We start from the raw sequence: 16109 nt of genomic DNA, 5'->3' as shown, positions 1-16109 counted from the left end.
TGACTGGCTCCTGTACCACATGCAGCTATTAAAATAGCTTTGAGTTTTCTGTTCTTGCAGAAGAAGAGTAGACTGCGCAGCAATTTCTCTTCTGGGATCCTGAAACATGGTTTTTGTGGTCTAAGTCCAGGCTCAAGGTTTGAAGTAACATGGAACATGCTAAACAATAGCAGGAAGCCAGAACCTGCCAGGCCTGCCGTGCCCACGGAGAAAGCCTTGGGAAATGCGTCAGAATAGCACTTAAGAAAATAGCTGGTTTCCTTACCTCTTCCACGTGCAGCTGCAGAGGCATTATTGAGAAGAGAGTGATAGTCTGCCTGTTTGAAGGAGAAAGATTTACACAGTGGTATCCCTTGTGCTGCCTTCCACGTGGGCTGCTGCCTGCCCTGCCAACCCCCAGCAAGGCTCAAGCTGCTGCTGTGAACTGAAGGATTCCCTCTTGCATTCCCTGGAGCACCATTTCTTCCTCTGCCTCCCTCTGGGAGGTGGAGGATGTCATACTTCATTGCCTGTAAGAGACTGTGCAGGCTATAATTCCCTGAATAAATCTTCAGTGCCACCTCGTGGTGCAGAACCTGCAGGAGATGTTTGGGATGTTCTAGCCATGTCCATGCTGTCTCCCTCAGCCACAAAGTGCTTCCTGTAGAGCCTTTTACTAACTCTGTAAAGCATTGCTAAAACATATTTCAGACCTTGGTGCTTTGTCCCATAATTGGAGAGATAAAATAACAGCATATGTTACATAGGAGGGACAAGAGAATACTATGAGAAAGGGAGAAGGAACCAGTTGGCAAACAGCTCTGCTCTGCATTAAAATTTATTTTAGATCTTGACATTTTTGAGAGAATAAAGCCTTTAGAAACAAATGTTGCAACTTAGTCTCTGTAAAGACTTCAGAGATTTTGCTAGGAGCTGAAGCAGACCCTTTGTAACCAGAATGGGAGTTCAGAGAAGTCTGCAGAGGCTTATCCTTAAAAGCTCTTTGGACACAGCTACAATAAATGGAAGGACACATTGCAGCCTTGAAGGATGCTTTCTGTAGGGTGTATGGCACTACATCCTCACTGCCTCTCTTTTTTCTTTTCTCCTTTTTTTTTTTTTATAAAATGGTGTGTATTTCAGGTGGTGTGTCCATCCTTTGGTTGTATGCCTGGGCAGTTGCAGAACTGTGCTGTCTGCCAAGCCCTGGGAGGAGGCTGGAGGGGATCACGCAGTGTAGAAGTCCAGATGGTATCTGTGGGAGATCTGAGTCACTGTGGTGTAGGATGTGTTTGACACTGCCACCCTGAGGCATCCCAAATGGGTATAAATGTGGAGGTGTGGAAGATGGTTGGGAGGTTCCTAGGATTACCATGGCTTCCTGCAAACCTCACATGTGGGGTGATTGTAGGGTTCTAGGAGGAACTTTTTCTCCTTCTTGCAGAAGCTCAGATGATGATGGGGAAGAAGAATCAGCTGCTCAAGGGAGTAGACAAACACACGATAATCTTTACAGAGTGCACATGCCCAGCCTCTATAGCTGTGGGAGTAGTTATGGCAGTGAGACCAGCATTCCAGCAGCAGCACACACAGTCAGCAATGCTCCCGTCACAGAGTACATGTGAGTATCCCGACAAGAAGGCTGTATTGCAACTTGTGCAGGTTGCCTCACTCTGATTTCTGTTCTTGCCAAGAGCTGCGAGGCTGGCACATTTGACGAAGCAGTAGAAAGTGATGAAAGATTTTGTCCGAAGTGCCAAAAGGCATGTTTTCTGATTGGCATCTGCTGGGAGAAAGGAACAGCTTAAAAATTCTGCAGTCAAAGGAGTTATATGAGGCAGCATGCTCCAAAATGTGAACAGCTTTGTCCTGCAGGATTTAGAAATCGATCTAGAGAAAAGAAGCAGGAAAGTATTGTCTGGGCTCCTTGTTACACAATGATTCTGATGACCAGAGGAGTTAATTCTTCAGACAGAGCAGTCCTGCCAAAAGATTTTAAACCTCCTGTGAGACCGAGAGCCAAGATAAAACCTGCAGGCTCTGTCCTTCCACAATATTTGCAGTCAGCTCTGACGTGTTGTGGTTTAGGGCTACCTAGTCCAGGTGGCATCTTCAGAACGGTCTCCAGAAGTGCCTAACCCTGATCACACTTGAACTACCTTCAGGGCCTATCTTTTTTAGGCTGGCACATTGTTTCATTCTTCCCTATAGACTTTGTCCTCATGTTATCTCCCTTTCTGCAGCTTGGCAGTTCCAATGCTGCAGGGAGGCAGATTTTCACACGGACCTATTTTTAAATCAATTGACGTGATTCAGCGTGGGCCCTTCTGAGTAAGAGTGTAAAGATAGTGCTTAATCTGAGGAAAATAATGGTAGTTTTGTGCCCATGTCTGAGAAAGGAGATCCATCTGGTCTATAAGGAAAGCTTTGAGGGAGACTGACCTGATACAGTAATTCTGGGGGGTGCGTATGCTCTGTCCTCTCTCACCATCAGAGATCTTCCCCAGATAAGCATGGCACGTCCCCCCTATTACCATGTGTGTCTTCCTTTCCTAGGAGCCAGAATGCAAATTTCCAGAACCCCCGTTGTGAGAATACCCCGCTCATTGGCCGGGAGTCCCCACCTCCCTCAGTAAGTCTCTCTTTACTGCTCCTCTCTGCTTCAGCAACTTTGGGGAATACACATTTACCACTCTTGTATACTCTCAAGGGAGCTGACTGTGCAGCCAAACACAGGATCTGGCCCATAAATGGCAGCAATTTGAATAGACAAACCATGTCTCACCTGCCATGGAGAAAAAGTAGCAGGGTTGCTATGCTACTTTGGACATTGGACATAAAAAGAATAAGACTCCATCTGTTAACACTGGTAGTCCTATGGGCCCAGTCCTGCCACCACTGAAGTGCATGAGTGTCTTGGGTGACTTCAGCAGGATGATTCACTTGCATGCAGTGTACTTGCTGTCTGTGGCATTGGTTCCTCAAGTTTAAAAAGAAACTTGTTCAAACAGTAAATTCAGAGTTATCGCTGAACCTCTCTCCTTAATCTGCCCTAAAGACATGGTAGGATGAAACCTGTATTTTTTTTTGAGATTTTTTTTTAAAAAAAATCTTTCTTTCACAACTGTTTTACTTTCTTTAGAATCTATTTCTGTATTTAATTTCCTATAAAGGAAAAAAAACCCACAACAACTTTCATGGAAGGTTTTGGTTTTTGGAGTGGCCCGATAATAGCCATTTCTGTATCCTGGATAAAACGTGGGCTTGCCTTCCTGTCTGTTTAAGAACTAGATGAATCTTGCCCTCCATCACTGGATCCTGTAAGCCTTACTTACACCAGAACTTGGAGAACATGACTTTGCAGTGCTCACTAACTCGATGGTGTGATTACAGAGGATGAGTAGTAGCATGCTTAATAATGAACCAGTCTTCAGATATAGGTAAAGAAAATACACTCTGTGGTGCATGTTTCAAATGCATGGGAAGGGAAGGGAAAGAGGAGGTGGTTAGAGGATGAAGGAATAGGAATTGTGGTGGAAAAGAGGACATCACATTCATGTTTTCACTTCAAAAGGACCAGTTCATCTTGCTGTAGAGAAAGTGAAGAGTGGAGAGTTGATCCTTGTCTCTGTACTTGACCAGACCTCTTTCAACCTTCACAAAGAGTTTTTCCTGATCCCTGATGGTACTCCAATGGCAAGCTCTGGTAGCGTTACCTGCTCTCAGTGATGAGACGGTCCTCAGGAGGAGACCTGGTGTGCTGCACGCAGTACAGTGTGGCAAATGCTTTCCTGCTGGCATTTCCTGGTGTAGGAAGGGCACTGTCCCTCTGGTACTGCCAAGGCGTGTGTTCGTTCAATGTCTGTAGACCAAGGTCCTGCTTTCCCTTCCCCTGCAGCTCTTCTGCTTCAGAGAAAGCACACTCCTTTCCGCAGGGGCTTTAGTTATGCAAGAAGTTCCCTGGTTCTTCTGTAGCTGTTTGCATTAATACCTTGAGGGGGGATCTGAATCCTTGTGCCTGAGGCTGGTTTCTGAGAGGAGAAGAAGTAAAGATTAGATATATATTTTTTTTTTTTTCAGAGTAGCTTGAATTGACAGCCATCGATATGAGCTGTAGGGAAGTGCAGGAGCCGTGGTAGGAGGAGAGTGCAACATACAGACAAAGGGAGCTTCTCTTGAGACGAAGCAAAGAACAGGCTATAGGATAAATGTGTTTTCTGGAGGGACATAGTAGATAGGCACTGAAGAGAAGAAGAATACTGTCTACTCTCATACTGGCAGGCAGCAGGGAAGGGCGCTTTTCTGGGATTTTTGTATTCGCAGCTCTCCATAGCAGGTGGCTGAGACCATACTGAGGCAAAAGGGATGGTAACTTTTTGTAGCAAATCATCTGTGGGAGGAGAGAGATGCAAAGGGAATACCAGTGCACATGTTCCTTCCTCTTTTTGGGAGGGAGGAGAGGGGGATAACCATCCAAACAGGTTATGTCCAGTGGGTGGGCAGAGCTGACATATTCCACTTAGCTTTCTGTGAACAGATGGTGAAAACTAAGATGTGATGATCCTGCTGCATTGTTTGTCCGTTACTTTTCCTGGCTTTTTGTTTGTTTGTTTTCCCTTCTCTCATTCCTTCTGTTTTCTCCTTCTTGCCCCACAGGGCTATTCCCTTAGGGTTGTAGAGCCCACCTTGTTGCTGACACACACCACAGCGTTTCACTTGCTTGCACTGTGTTTTTCATGCACGTTGAGGCTGCACTCTCTTTTTCTCTCTTTCTTGCGTCATCACAGTTGTATTTGGCTGCCATGGACAGTAGCAGCCATATGAGCTGGCAGCTTAAGCCCTCGGACAGTGCACGGACATACTGGTAACAGCGCCCGCAAATGGAACAGGTACTGGAAAAAAGGTCCTTCTTGCTCAACCCCTTCTCCACTCCCAACCACTCCCTTCATCCCTGCACTGTTTCTCCCAGGCCAGCGCCTTTTATTTCTTCACATTCCTTTCCTCTGCACCTCCCACCCCATTCCCTCCTGCCAAGGGTTAAAATTAAAACCAGTTTCGCTCTGGTGCAGACTCAAGGAGCAGCATCAACCTTGCAAAGGCTTCTGGTGCATGTTGTGAGGGTTATAGATGCCCATGCCTCACAAAACCTAACTCAGAGCAGCTTCAGCTGAGTCCACACTTGAGAACAGCTGGAACACTTAGTACTGAGTGCTACTCAAAAGCAGAACTAACCTTGCCCTCCAAATGCAGCATAGAAGTTCTCCCATCACAAGAAGCCATTTTCTACAAGTAAGGAGAACCAATCTAGCAGCTTTTCAGTTGGGACTGGTTGTCTTAATTCAGCTTTTGGTTCCCTTGAGCCCTACTGCTGTTCTATTTGTCTTGACTGGCCATAACAGCATGTGCCCAAAACCACCGAGACTTACCTGCCACAAGCTTTAAGCTCCTCTGTAGGATTTTTAATTTGTTGAAATATCCTAGGTGGTCATGGTGGCCTGTCCTGAAGATTTACTTCATTGCCTATTAGATCTGTGTGCAGCTTTTCCTTTTATCCATGCATTTAAAGTCAGAAAGGAGCAAATTAAAAAAAAAAAACAAAACCAAAACAAAACTTCCCTAAGGGTCCAGACATAAGCACTGAGATCTGTTTCATTCTGTTTCAAAACCTTTTGCTGTTTTTTGTTGTGTGTGTCCCAATCATCCCATTCATGTCCCACAGGCTTTGTGAACAGGGCCCTTCTAGTACCATTTCACTGAGTTCCTAATGGGCTGTAGTTGATGTTCTCCAAGATAGCCAGTGTTTCTTCCTTCATGGTGGTCCATGACAAAGCAATGTGCCTACAGAAAGAGTAGGTGGTCTGAATTAGGCCTTGTAGTGTTTTAGCTTGGTTGAATACAGGGTATAATTAGAGCTACCAGGTAACTCACCTGGTGTGAAGGAAGGACAGGGCTTCTTCAAGGAAACTAGTCACAGAGTAACTGGAAGGTGTTGGTTCCAGTTGGAACAGAAGGCCCATTGCTTTTGGCTTACGCAATCAACCGTATCTTACATTCTGTTCCCAGAATTACATGTCCATAAAGCTGCTCTTCCTTCTCTTCTGCTGTTCATGTTGGGACTTTTGTCAGCCTTGCCTTGGATTCCTTTCTGTCATGTTGCTGCTTGGTCTGCATTCTTGCTGCCTCTTGCCATTTGTCTGCCTGCCTTGTGATGTGCTGGGAAGGGTGCTCTCTGAATCGAGTGTCTTGATGCCCTGTGCCAAGGTGCATGAATGCAAACAAACTTGTCTTGAAGCATGGTGTTAGCACCTTTGAAAGGGTCACGGCTTCCTTCAGTCTTAAGTCTTGCAAAGGCTGCTCTTGGGCATCAGCTTATTGGGTGTTTTTTCTGCTTTTTGGTTCCTACAGGTGGTATTGTAGTGATGTTAGATGGGTTTGTTCCATGAAATAAAGTATTGCTTGGTGGGGGGGTGGAAATTCTAGTGTCTTTGTTCTGGACTTGAAATCTCGTCTGGGCTGAAATATGACCTGATCTCAGTCTGCACTGTCTTCTGTTTACCTAAGGTCACACCCAGAGTTTAATGTGGCTGACTGCAGGGCTAAGAAAAAGGCATTACATTCTTTCCAAGAGTTTAAAAACAAACAAAACAAACAGAAGCTCTGTTCTTTTGACTTTGAAAGCTTAAGTCGCTTTGAATTCAGAACTCACTGGCTGAAATTCCCTGCATCTTGTACCTCACGTACCTAATGATACCAAACCCTATGTGTTTACTGTGCTCTAGCTGTTTAAAAGGTGGATCAGCCTTTAAGAACTTGAATCCAGAAGCTTTGGTCTTTATTGGATTCCCTGAGTAGCTTTGGCAGGAAATCAGTCAGGGTAGCTGAAGAGAGATGCATATCGATTTTTTTTTTTTTAATTTTGTTATTATTTTTTTAACCACAAATAGTAAACAGTCTATACTCGGAGTCATGATTTCATATGGTAAGTGATCTTCCAGCATAACTGTTAGCTGTGAAGTACTCATAGTCTGCACAGGTCACAAGAGTTGGTAGAATTTATGGTCTCTAAAATTAACTGATTATTCCCTTTAGTTTATTTTTTTTGGCAACCAATGATTCCCTTGTACACAGGCTATATGTGTTAAGCACCTAACTAGTATGCACTGGCAAACGATACCTGGGAAAGTTTATACCCTCAACAGGGCTGAATGTGGAGGAGAGATTTTTTTTTTCTTTGGAGAAATACAAAAATAAACTTGATTGCGATCAGCTGTGTTTGTCCTAGCTGACTGGTAAGTGACTGAGAGGTGTGCTGTGTTGAGTAGCACCAGCCACCAGGAGAAATGGTAACAAAAAGTCTCTTAGGTACTCTTTTTAGGGTAGCTGACAGCGTGGGGAAGGTATGGGTTGAAACTTGTCCTCCTTGCTGTTTTTGAAAGGGTAAATGAGGGTGTATAGGCACATGGGTACTTCCAGCGAGAGTACTGGAAGAATGACTGCATTGTGTGTGGTGTTTAACCTTCTATGAAAGCTCCTCTTTAAAGAAAACTAAATGCAACTTGTAGCTCTGTATCCTGATTTACCTCAGAATAGAGTCCAAGACCTCCTTAGCTCTGAATTGTCCGCAGGCTTTAAGTCTTTAGACTTAAGACTTTAGTCTCCTCCTTTTTAGAGGAGCTAATGACTTATTTATTTAACTATGGATAATATAGTGACTGGCAAGTGTCTGCTGATACATCTTCATTTGCTGGCCTGTCGAGATGTTGGGATCTCTGTATTCCACTGCATCTTTCCTCTGCTTCCTATCCGAGGATGCACTGAAGGACTTGGATGAGGGACTACTGTCAACAGCACGTGGAGCAAAGCATTTGCACCTGGAGTCTAATGCAGTGACTGAAGATCCAGTGCACGGTGGTAGAGCTGTGCTGGTTATGAGGTGTGCAGTGAAGTGTTAACTCTCTACTTCCAAGTTTCAATCGTACTTATGGTCGTTAAAAATACGCTGTAACAGAAGGGGTAACTGGTTCAAACTGTAATGGGAAAAGGTACAAAGGCAAAAAATCCTGAGTTAAGGAGAGAACATCAGCCCTAACTCTGACTACTCTGAGTCTTGATTTGTTCTTTGTGGTGGATTGCAGGTAGGTTTGAATGTAAAACGCCCTCTGCTTGACTGTCCAAATCTCGTGTTCCTGATGACTTTGTTTTGGTGACACTTAAACAACTGTGGGGTGTTTTCTTGGTGGAGGAAGAAGTGAGTTCTTTTTGACTTCTCTGTCTTGGTTGGGTGTACTTTGTACATCTTTGAAATGCAGTTCGTCAGGTGGCCCTTCTTGATTTTAATGCTCTAAAGAAAGTTGATGTTGCATGTTGTGTGCTGAACCTGTATGACTTGTCCAGGAAGATGCACAATAACCTTCCATGATCTGAGATTTTTTTCTAAATACTTCTTACAAAACCTTAGCACCTGGAAGTTCTCTGTTCATACTCATCTCCTATCATGTGTCACTGTACCGAATACAAAGGGAAAATGAGCAATCCAATGCATTTTTCCATTTAAGACCCTCTTCTTAACATGATGTTTGGCTGGTAATGTCAGCATTGCCTATCTGAAACATGCCCTATTTACTCTACACGAAAGTTCTTTGACTTCCAAGCCTCTCTGAGCCTGTTTGGTTAGTCTCATATGTTTTAATAATGCCCTAAACTTTATTTCTGGAACACTTAATAAACTTGATAGAATATAGTCCTTAAACTGGCTCAGCTTGGTATTTTCTACCTTTTTCCTTCTCACTGACAAAAAATACATCTTAAAAAGGACAGATGTACTCTTTGTCTTCTAAATATAGATGCCATTTCTGGGCCAGAGTTTTGTATTAAGATCCATATTCTGCAGAAAGTTTTCCAATTATGGAAGACACTAAAAGGTGTGCCTGCAAATAAGCCACAGGTGTCTTCATCTTGTGCTGATGGGGTCAGCTCTGCCAAAGGAGCAGATACTCTCTTCTATTGTGCAGGAGTTCAACCTGGGTCAGTCTTTGAAGGAAAACTGGTAAAATACTGTTAATTCTCTGAAAACCTCTTTGGACAGCTGAGCTTTAGAGAGCCTAAAGATGCCTCATAATGTTCTTTCCCAGTGGGCAAGATAAATCCTACCTCCTGGTGTGGAACTGTCTTTTAGTTGTCTCTTTGCTGGCTTAACTGGCTATTTTGTGTGGTTCAGTTTTAAAGGCGATAAAAAGACAGTATGCTGAAGAGACTCTTGGGAAGTAGGATGTGAGTATTATAGAATTATTCAAGCTCCAGCTGGTATAAAAAGATGACTAAAACGTCTGTCCTCATTGCTTGGTGGTTAGTATCATGGTAGCAGAATCCCAGAAGCAGTAATGTGGTTGTGATGAAGGCATTGAACACATTGTCATAAAGAGGCAAAGGCTTTGTTCTTACTGCTGGGTAGTATTTTAATGCTTTTCAGCTTGTTATTCAAAGCTGAATGGCATATGTTACCTCAGTAGCTTCTGGGAGCTGTTTTGGATTACCTTGTGTAGAATAAAAAAGAAAATAGAAAAAAAAAAACAGCCGCCCTAAAAACCAGAACCTCTCATCTTTCTGACTTTCTCTTCTCACCCCCAAGCTGGAGTCTTGTCTACTGCTGCATGGTGCGCGGGTTGGATCCCAAGCCACGGTGGATTATTACTCATCGGATAACTGCTAGCTAGTATCATCTTGTTTGGCAACAGCCTGTTTCCAGCCTGACAGGGTCTGTTCTTTCTTGGGCATAAATAGTTCAGAGATTCATTCTTCTACACTTTTCGTTCAAACTGCCCATCTGTGATGCATGCAGTCTTCCGATGCCCTCGTTGCTGTAAAATGCAATGTGAAAATGCAGTGCACACCCGTTTTCATTTCAACCTCCTTTTCTGGCGTGGTTGAAAGCAACAACATGGCTAAGAGAGGGTGAAGGTGTGAGGTGGGTTTTTACGTCTGCATCATTTCCATTTCCCCCTCTTCTTGCAAGTGAAGTATGGCATATTTCAACTCAATTACTGTTGGATTTCCTTCTTTGTAGAGAGCCTAGATAAATGATTAACACATCTGCACTGACCTGGCCAGCATCCTTGCAGCAGGCTGATAGGATGTTACTCGGACTTGACTGTGCAGTGGCTTGTGAAAGCAGCTGCTCCTTCATGTGCTTGCTGTAAATACAGACCGTTTTATGCTGGGAGGTGGTAGTAATCTGTGGTTCTGTGTTTACATTAGTCATTCTGACTTACTTTTCTGTTCTGTTTTGTTTTTTTGTCTTGTCTTCCTCCAGTACACCTCCAGCATGAGAGCCAAATACCTCGCCACCAACCAACCTCGTCCAGATGCTGGCAGTGTGCATTAAAATGAAAAAGCAAAAGCAAAAAAAAAAAAACACAACACAAAACCCACACATGCAGTCAGACTAAACAATGTGCCAACTGCTGTGCCCCTGTGCTGTCCTCGTAGAACAATCCTGCTGTTCTGCCCAAAATCCAGTGCAGCTCCTTCTGTTTCTGCAGCCTAGACCACCCCTCCAACCTGGTACCTGCCCACTGGAGTGGAAGCCCTTTTTGAATTTAAACCTTCACCTTGTTGTACCTGATGTGCAAGAGAGAGCATGTGCAGGTGAACACCTGAAAGCACCCAGGCAAGAAATGACACCTGCCTGGGCACCAACTTATTAGAGTAGCCTGTCAGAAAAAGTTGGTGAATATCTTCTGCCCCCTTTTTTCCCCTTCTGTTCCCCAGAGGGACTCAGTGAAAGATGGTGGTAGATCTTCACTTCTGCAGTGGGATCAGCAGTCTGTCAAACACTGAAGAAGCAGAGGCTGGGTGCCTGTGACTAGTGTACAATAAGGGAATGCTGAGTCAGCTCACGATGCAGCATCTTGGTGGGAGTCCTCTGGTCTGGTGCACTGTGTGAGGGAGGACGGAAACCTCATGGTGTCACTGTATATCCACTGTAATTTGGGAGCCTGGGGCTCTTCTAGAGCAAACCATTCCACTACCCTGGTTAACTTTTTTTAGAAAAAATCCATTAAGAAAATGCCTTGTTTTGTTTTCCCCTACCATATCTAGCATGTGATTTCTGGAGGAGGAGCAGGGGGTCCCAGCATCAGCCAACTACTCTGTCCTTTGCTCTGAACCTGACCTCTCTGCTCCATCAGGGAAGCCCAGGTACTCGCAGGTGGCATTCTGCGTGCTCCCTTCACAAGGCTGACACACAGATCAAACAGGAGCCAGCCACCCACTTGGTGCCAAATTTTTTCTGTGAAAAGACTTGTAAGACTTCACAGGGGGTATTTTTGCACTAAAGGGTTTCAGCACTCTGATGCTAGGTCTTAGGGGACAGTCAGCTTTCAAAAGCAAGAGAGACTGGAAGCACCAATGGAACTTGTAACAAATGCAAATTCTCCCTGCAGAAGTGACCTGTGGAGTCTGCTGGACTTTATTTTTTTTTTTTAAAAAAATCGTCATTTACAGCACAGGGTTGCTGAACTGGCATTGTAGGAGGTTTTTGGAGCCTCAGTCCTAACAAACTCACAAGATAGTCAGTATATCTTTGTGTTCCAGAATCAGAAACCCAAATGACATCTGGAGAACATTGTGACTGTAAGAAGAGGTTCTTATTTTATGCTATTATATTTCGTTTTGTTTTTCAAGGCACGTTGCTAACCACTATCTGACCATATGAAGGCATACATAAGGCATTTTTCTAGACATGAGGCAGAACAAGGCTTGCACAGGGGCAGCTGGGTGCCTGCGGAGGCCAGTGTCGTCCATTGGTGCTGTACTTTCCACTGAAGAGCCGTGCTCCAAAGGGCACTGACAGCTTCCTACTGGAAGAGGAGACTGCCTCTTGGGAGGTGCTGTTGAGTTCTGCCCTCTCAGTAGGGTAACTATGATGTTCCTTTTTGTCTTTTTACCTCTGAGCAGGGGCATCATAGCGTAGCTGCTGAGCGTTGTAGTAAATAACTGGCAGAGTAAATAAAGTGGGAAGGTCTCTCAAACTGGAGTTGAGCCATTGGCAGAGGCAGTTAGTCTTCACCTCAGTGACGTTCAGACTCGGTGTCTGTTTACTCCACGTTTGCTGTACGGGGCACAGAATCTACCAATCTGCCTTTACTCAAGTCAGTTGCCTTCTTGCAGTGAGGTAGGGATTGCTCCTAGCAGGTAGCTAACTAGGATGATGGTATCTGCTGTAAAATGGTACCAGTTCTGTGGAAGAGCAAGCTTTGAGACTCTTTTTAAGATAGAAACCACTAATAGACTGCAAAAGCTGTAGGCCAGCTATTGCCATTCAAAGGAGTGAGTGAGACAGGGAGGAGGCACCACCATGCAGACCGAAAGAGAAGGTTTTGGAAAAAAAATTCACATTTCACCATAAATCTGTGGAAGCAGGATTTTCTTGCTCAGGACTCAGTAATGCCCTTTCAAACATGTTTGGGCTTCACATGGAAACATACCTCGCTGTTATCAAATAACAAGGGCAGGGAAACATAGTCACAGGTGGTATGGAGGGACACTGTGGCTCATGAGCACCAAGTTTTCTACTCTGTCTTAAAGCCTACCAGGAGACCCGGCTGTGCAAGCATGTGGCAGGGTTAGCTTGCAGGGCCCAAAGCACGCAGCCACTGTCTGGGGGGAACTGAACCTTCCCCTTGCTTTGAAGAAAGAAGCAAGAGCCATATAATTCTCATTAAGACTGAGTTGTTCTGCCATCATCTCTCCTTGCAAGGATGTACTTGGATTACTACTTAACGCTATCAGTTTTAGGGGAGCCGCCCTAAAATCTGTGTCCCGATCCTACTCATTGAAGGGAAGTGTTTTGAAGGCTGGAGGGTGTGGGGAACCCTGTGAAAACAATTGCTTCTGTATATTGACTTTTCTGTATACAGAATGCATCGTGACCATGCGTGTGACTGCACTTTGGGTTGGACCTAAATTGTCGCGGTGGTGTTGTCTGTGCCAGCAGGGATAACGGGGAGCGAGCCTATGCCTTTTTGTTTGCAGCATCTAACGGAGCAGCCACCTTGACCTGCTTCCTTCCAAGGCTTGGTATAGCCACTCGTAACACCCAGAGCAACTTCTGGCAATGTTTGGGGCTTGCAGCAAGGCACAGATGTGGAGATATGTGCTCTGTGACTTCAAAATATAACTGGAAAGAGTGTTACGGAGATAACATTTTGCTCTCTGGAGGCCAGCGTAACATGACTGCAGTGTGAGCTGTGTACCTTCGTCCAGCCAGCACTTCCTTTACTTGACATGGATATTGCACTTTTGTAAAGCATCCTGGAACTCTGCTGCCCCGCTGCATGCTGTGCAGAGCGCTGGATAGGAAACACAGACAAATGGGTTTCTTTTGGTTTATTGTTGTTATTACTGCTTTTTCTTTTTTGTTGTTGGTTGTTTGTTGTTTTTTTTTTTTTACTGGAACCTTGAGCAACAGTGTGGCATTTCTGCAGGCTGGTCTGAAAGGGTCTGCTGAAGAACAGATGGCCTTTGCCTGTTCTTATGGCTGCGACATAATCAGCCTCATCCATATGGTCACATTTTGTCTGAGGAGTGGACTTCTAAAAGCCAAGATCTCCCAGACTCTGTGCCTCCCTCTCGGGTGAACAGCAGGTGCTATCTGGCGAAGACTCATCTGTTCTAGATGGCATTCATGGTTGAGGGAGTCCAAACTCTTCAAGCTGTAGGAGGTAAAGCTGTAGAGACTTCTCTCTCTTCCATTGTGTGTCTCTGTTTTTAATGTGACAAAATGCCAAGGCCATATCACTTGGTGAGTCCCAGCTGACCTTATCGGAACATTACTTATGTTACTGGTTGCTAGCAAAAGGGTCCAGAGTTCAGGGCAGATGAGATTGGCCTCTGGACACCTCACTGACTGTAAAATGGAAGGCAGCTTGTCCAGTTGAAGGTGACTGCATCGGTGAAGACCCTTCATGTTACTTTTTCAGAAGCACAAACGTGGTCATTGGCTTGTCTGGTTGGCTTGGTTTATTTCCACTGCATCATCATGTGTGAATGACACTTCCTTTTGGAACTGAGAACTCTTCCAAGCACACAAACATCTCCACAATGTGAAATGTAAATAGCATGTTGGACTCTTGTGTCCAGTGTTCAAGACTGCATTGTAATTGTAAAGGAAATCGAATCAAGACTTGGCTGTGAATTTTTTGTGCTGTCTTGGGAATATAACTGTAGTGTTTGTATCCTGTATGTATTATTAAACTGGGTTCATTTTATGTGCTGATAAAAGGGTTCAAGCTAAGATTTTTAGCGTGCATCCATGTATCCAAATGTGAAGGATGGAGTGCTCCCTTCCCCTCCTGTCCTTTTTAAGTTTTCTCCATTTGATAGGTGTTAATTTTCCGTGTACAGTCATCTCAGCCAAGATGCAAGGATGTTCATTTGAGTGCTTTGAGGGGGACACAGTGCGTGGGGTTTTAAGTGATCCCAAGTTAGCATTTCCATAGCAGTTCCCTGAAAATACATGAAAAGTTTGGCCTTTCTGAGAGTAAACCATTTCTCAGGGGCCTGCTTAGCCATCGCTCATGAGAGCTTTGAGTGCTGCAGAGTGATAGCAGACAGGAGTGGGTGGATACCTGTAAGAGTGAGGTACAGCTACCTGTCTGGATAAACCCATGCTTCGCTTCTGGTCCCACCTTCTCTTCCTTTCTAGCAGCAACTGAAATACCGTGTTGAGTCCTTTGAAGAAGAGAGAAGTGTCTTGGCTTGTTGATTCTAGCCACCCCACCTGATTCAGGAGTAGATGAGGTGGGTGGGTTTTCCTTTAGCTAGGGAGGGGAGGTGTCTTTGAAGTACTTCCTACCCAGAGACCAAGGAGAAGCCAGGGTCTTCTCCAACTCCATGATGAGTTAACATCTCTGGGTGGGAGGGGAAGAGCCCTCCAGGCAGATACTAAGGAATTAGATCTAATGCCTTGAGACAGGAGACCCAACAAGACTTAATCTGTACCTTTAACGGGCTGGCTCCTTTCATCACAGCCTACTCTCATTTTCTAAAGTTATCTGTGTGCATGTTCTGGATGGCTTCCCTAGTCATTCCAGGAGACCCAGCAGAAGCGTGGGATGTTTTGGTAGCAGTTCCTAGATGGCTAGCAAGTGATTGGTGCTTTCAGGGAGGGAGAGCGGGATCTGCTGAGCTGTGACGGTGAGTGTCTTGCCCAGCTGGGAGAGAGAAGGGATGGGTCACTGGTGGCCTGGAGCTCCCGGGTGCTCACCCAGCCCCTGTGGCTGTTCATGCATGAACAAAGTGGAACATAAATTGATGTACAACCAGAAAGTTCAAAATACTCCTTTCCTGAAGAGGATAACTGTAGCATGAAGCTCTTAGGTGCTTTGCATATTTGATACCACATTGCTCCTCACTATGCAATTCCCAATCCTTCCTTCCTCTGGTCTCACACCAAGACTTCTCCAATGGCCTCTGCCCAGGTGGCCACTGAAGTCCCAGAAAAGCTTCATTTCTTTCATTGTCCTCTGCATTGGGTCCAGGTGCCCAGCCATCACGTCGCGTGCCTCAGGTCCCTTGTTAATGGGAGGCCCCGGGAGTTTTATTTGCATCATTCAGAGGGAAGTTTTTTTCTTGGACACTGTGCACAGAAACCTAATGGTGAACATGTACCTGGCCTTTTTGTAACTTTTCTGTTTTTTCTTCTTAACCATAATGGTTGTATATCACACCACTTTATATACATATATAATATATAAATATATATAATTTTTTAAAAACTTTGGACCTGCTAGTTTCTTTCGAGTGTTCCTGCACTTACCCAAAATGTTTTTAAATTGTGAGGGTTAAAGAGGATTGAGCCCATTTTTGTATCTTTACTTTTAATTCTGTAGTTCTATTGATTGTAATGTAGCTATTTTTTACTGTAACTTTTTGGTTTGCAAATACTAAACAAAAACCTAAATGTAATTTCTGTGGTTTCTATTCAGCTTGGGTTTCATGTTTTAAAAATAAACAATTTAAAACCACTGTTCCTACTTATTGATTCTTCTTTTCTCTCCTTTTTTTTTTCCCCCCTTTGTTCATAAACCTGCCTGAATTTTTGTTACCTTTCATATGTTGTGGTAGATCCA

The 16109-nt window shown here is 44.4% G+C and overlaps 1 protein-coding gene across 2 annotated transcripts in view; it reads left to right on the top strand.

Annotated features, from left to right (window-relative positions):
- Positions 1 to 11433, top strand: part of TTYH3 (tweety family member 3) — a 75095-nt gene extending 63662 nt beyond the window's left edge. The window contains exons 12-14 of one of the 2 annotated variants that reach the window (XM_086622325.1): positions 1424 to 1600; positions 2536 to 2611; positions 10289 to 11433. In XM_086622325.1, coding sequence (XP_086478451.1) covers positions 1424 to 1600; positions 2536 to 2611; positions 10289 to 10360 — 325 coding nt within the window. In that variant the 3' untranslated portion in view covers positions 10361 to 11433. Of the gene's footprint in view, positions 1 to 1423; positions 1601 to 2535; positions 2612 to 4766; positions 4848 to 10288 lie in introns of those variants that run through there. The other variant, XM_086622326.1, reaches the window with a different exon arrangement.
- Positions 11434 to 16109: the final 4676 nt, after the last annotated feature.

The sequence above is a fragment of the Tauraco erythrolophus genome, chromosome 17, assembly GCF_009769465.1.
Source record: "Tauraco erythrolophus isolate bTauEry1 chromosome 17, bTauEry1.pri, whole genome shotgun sequence".
In the NCBI taxonomy this organism is placed as follows: Eukaryota; Metazoa; Chordata; class Aves; order Musophagiformes; family Musophagidae; genus Tauraco; species Tauraco erythrolophus.
This window is presented reverse-complemented; position numbering and strand designations above follow the sequence as displayed.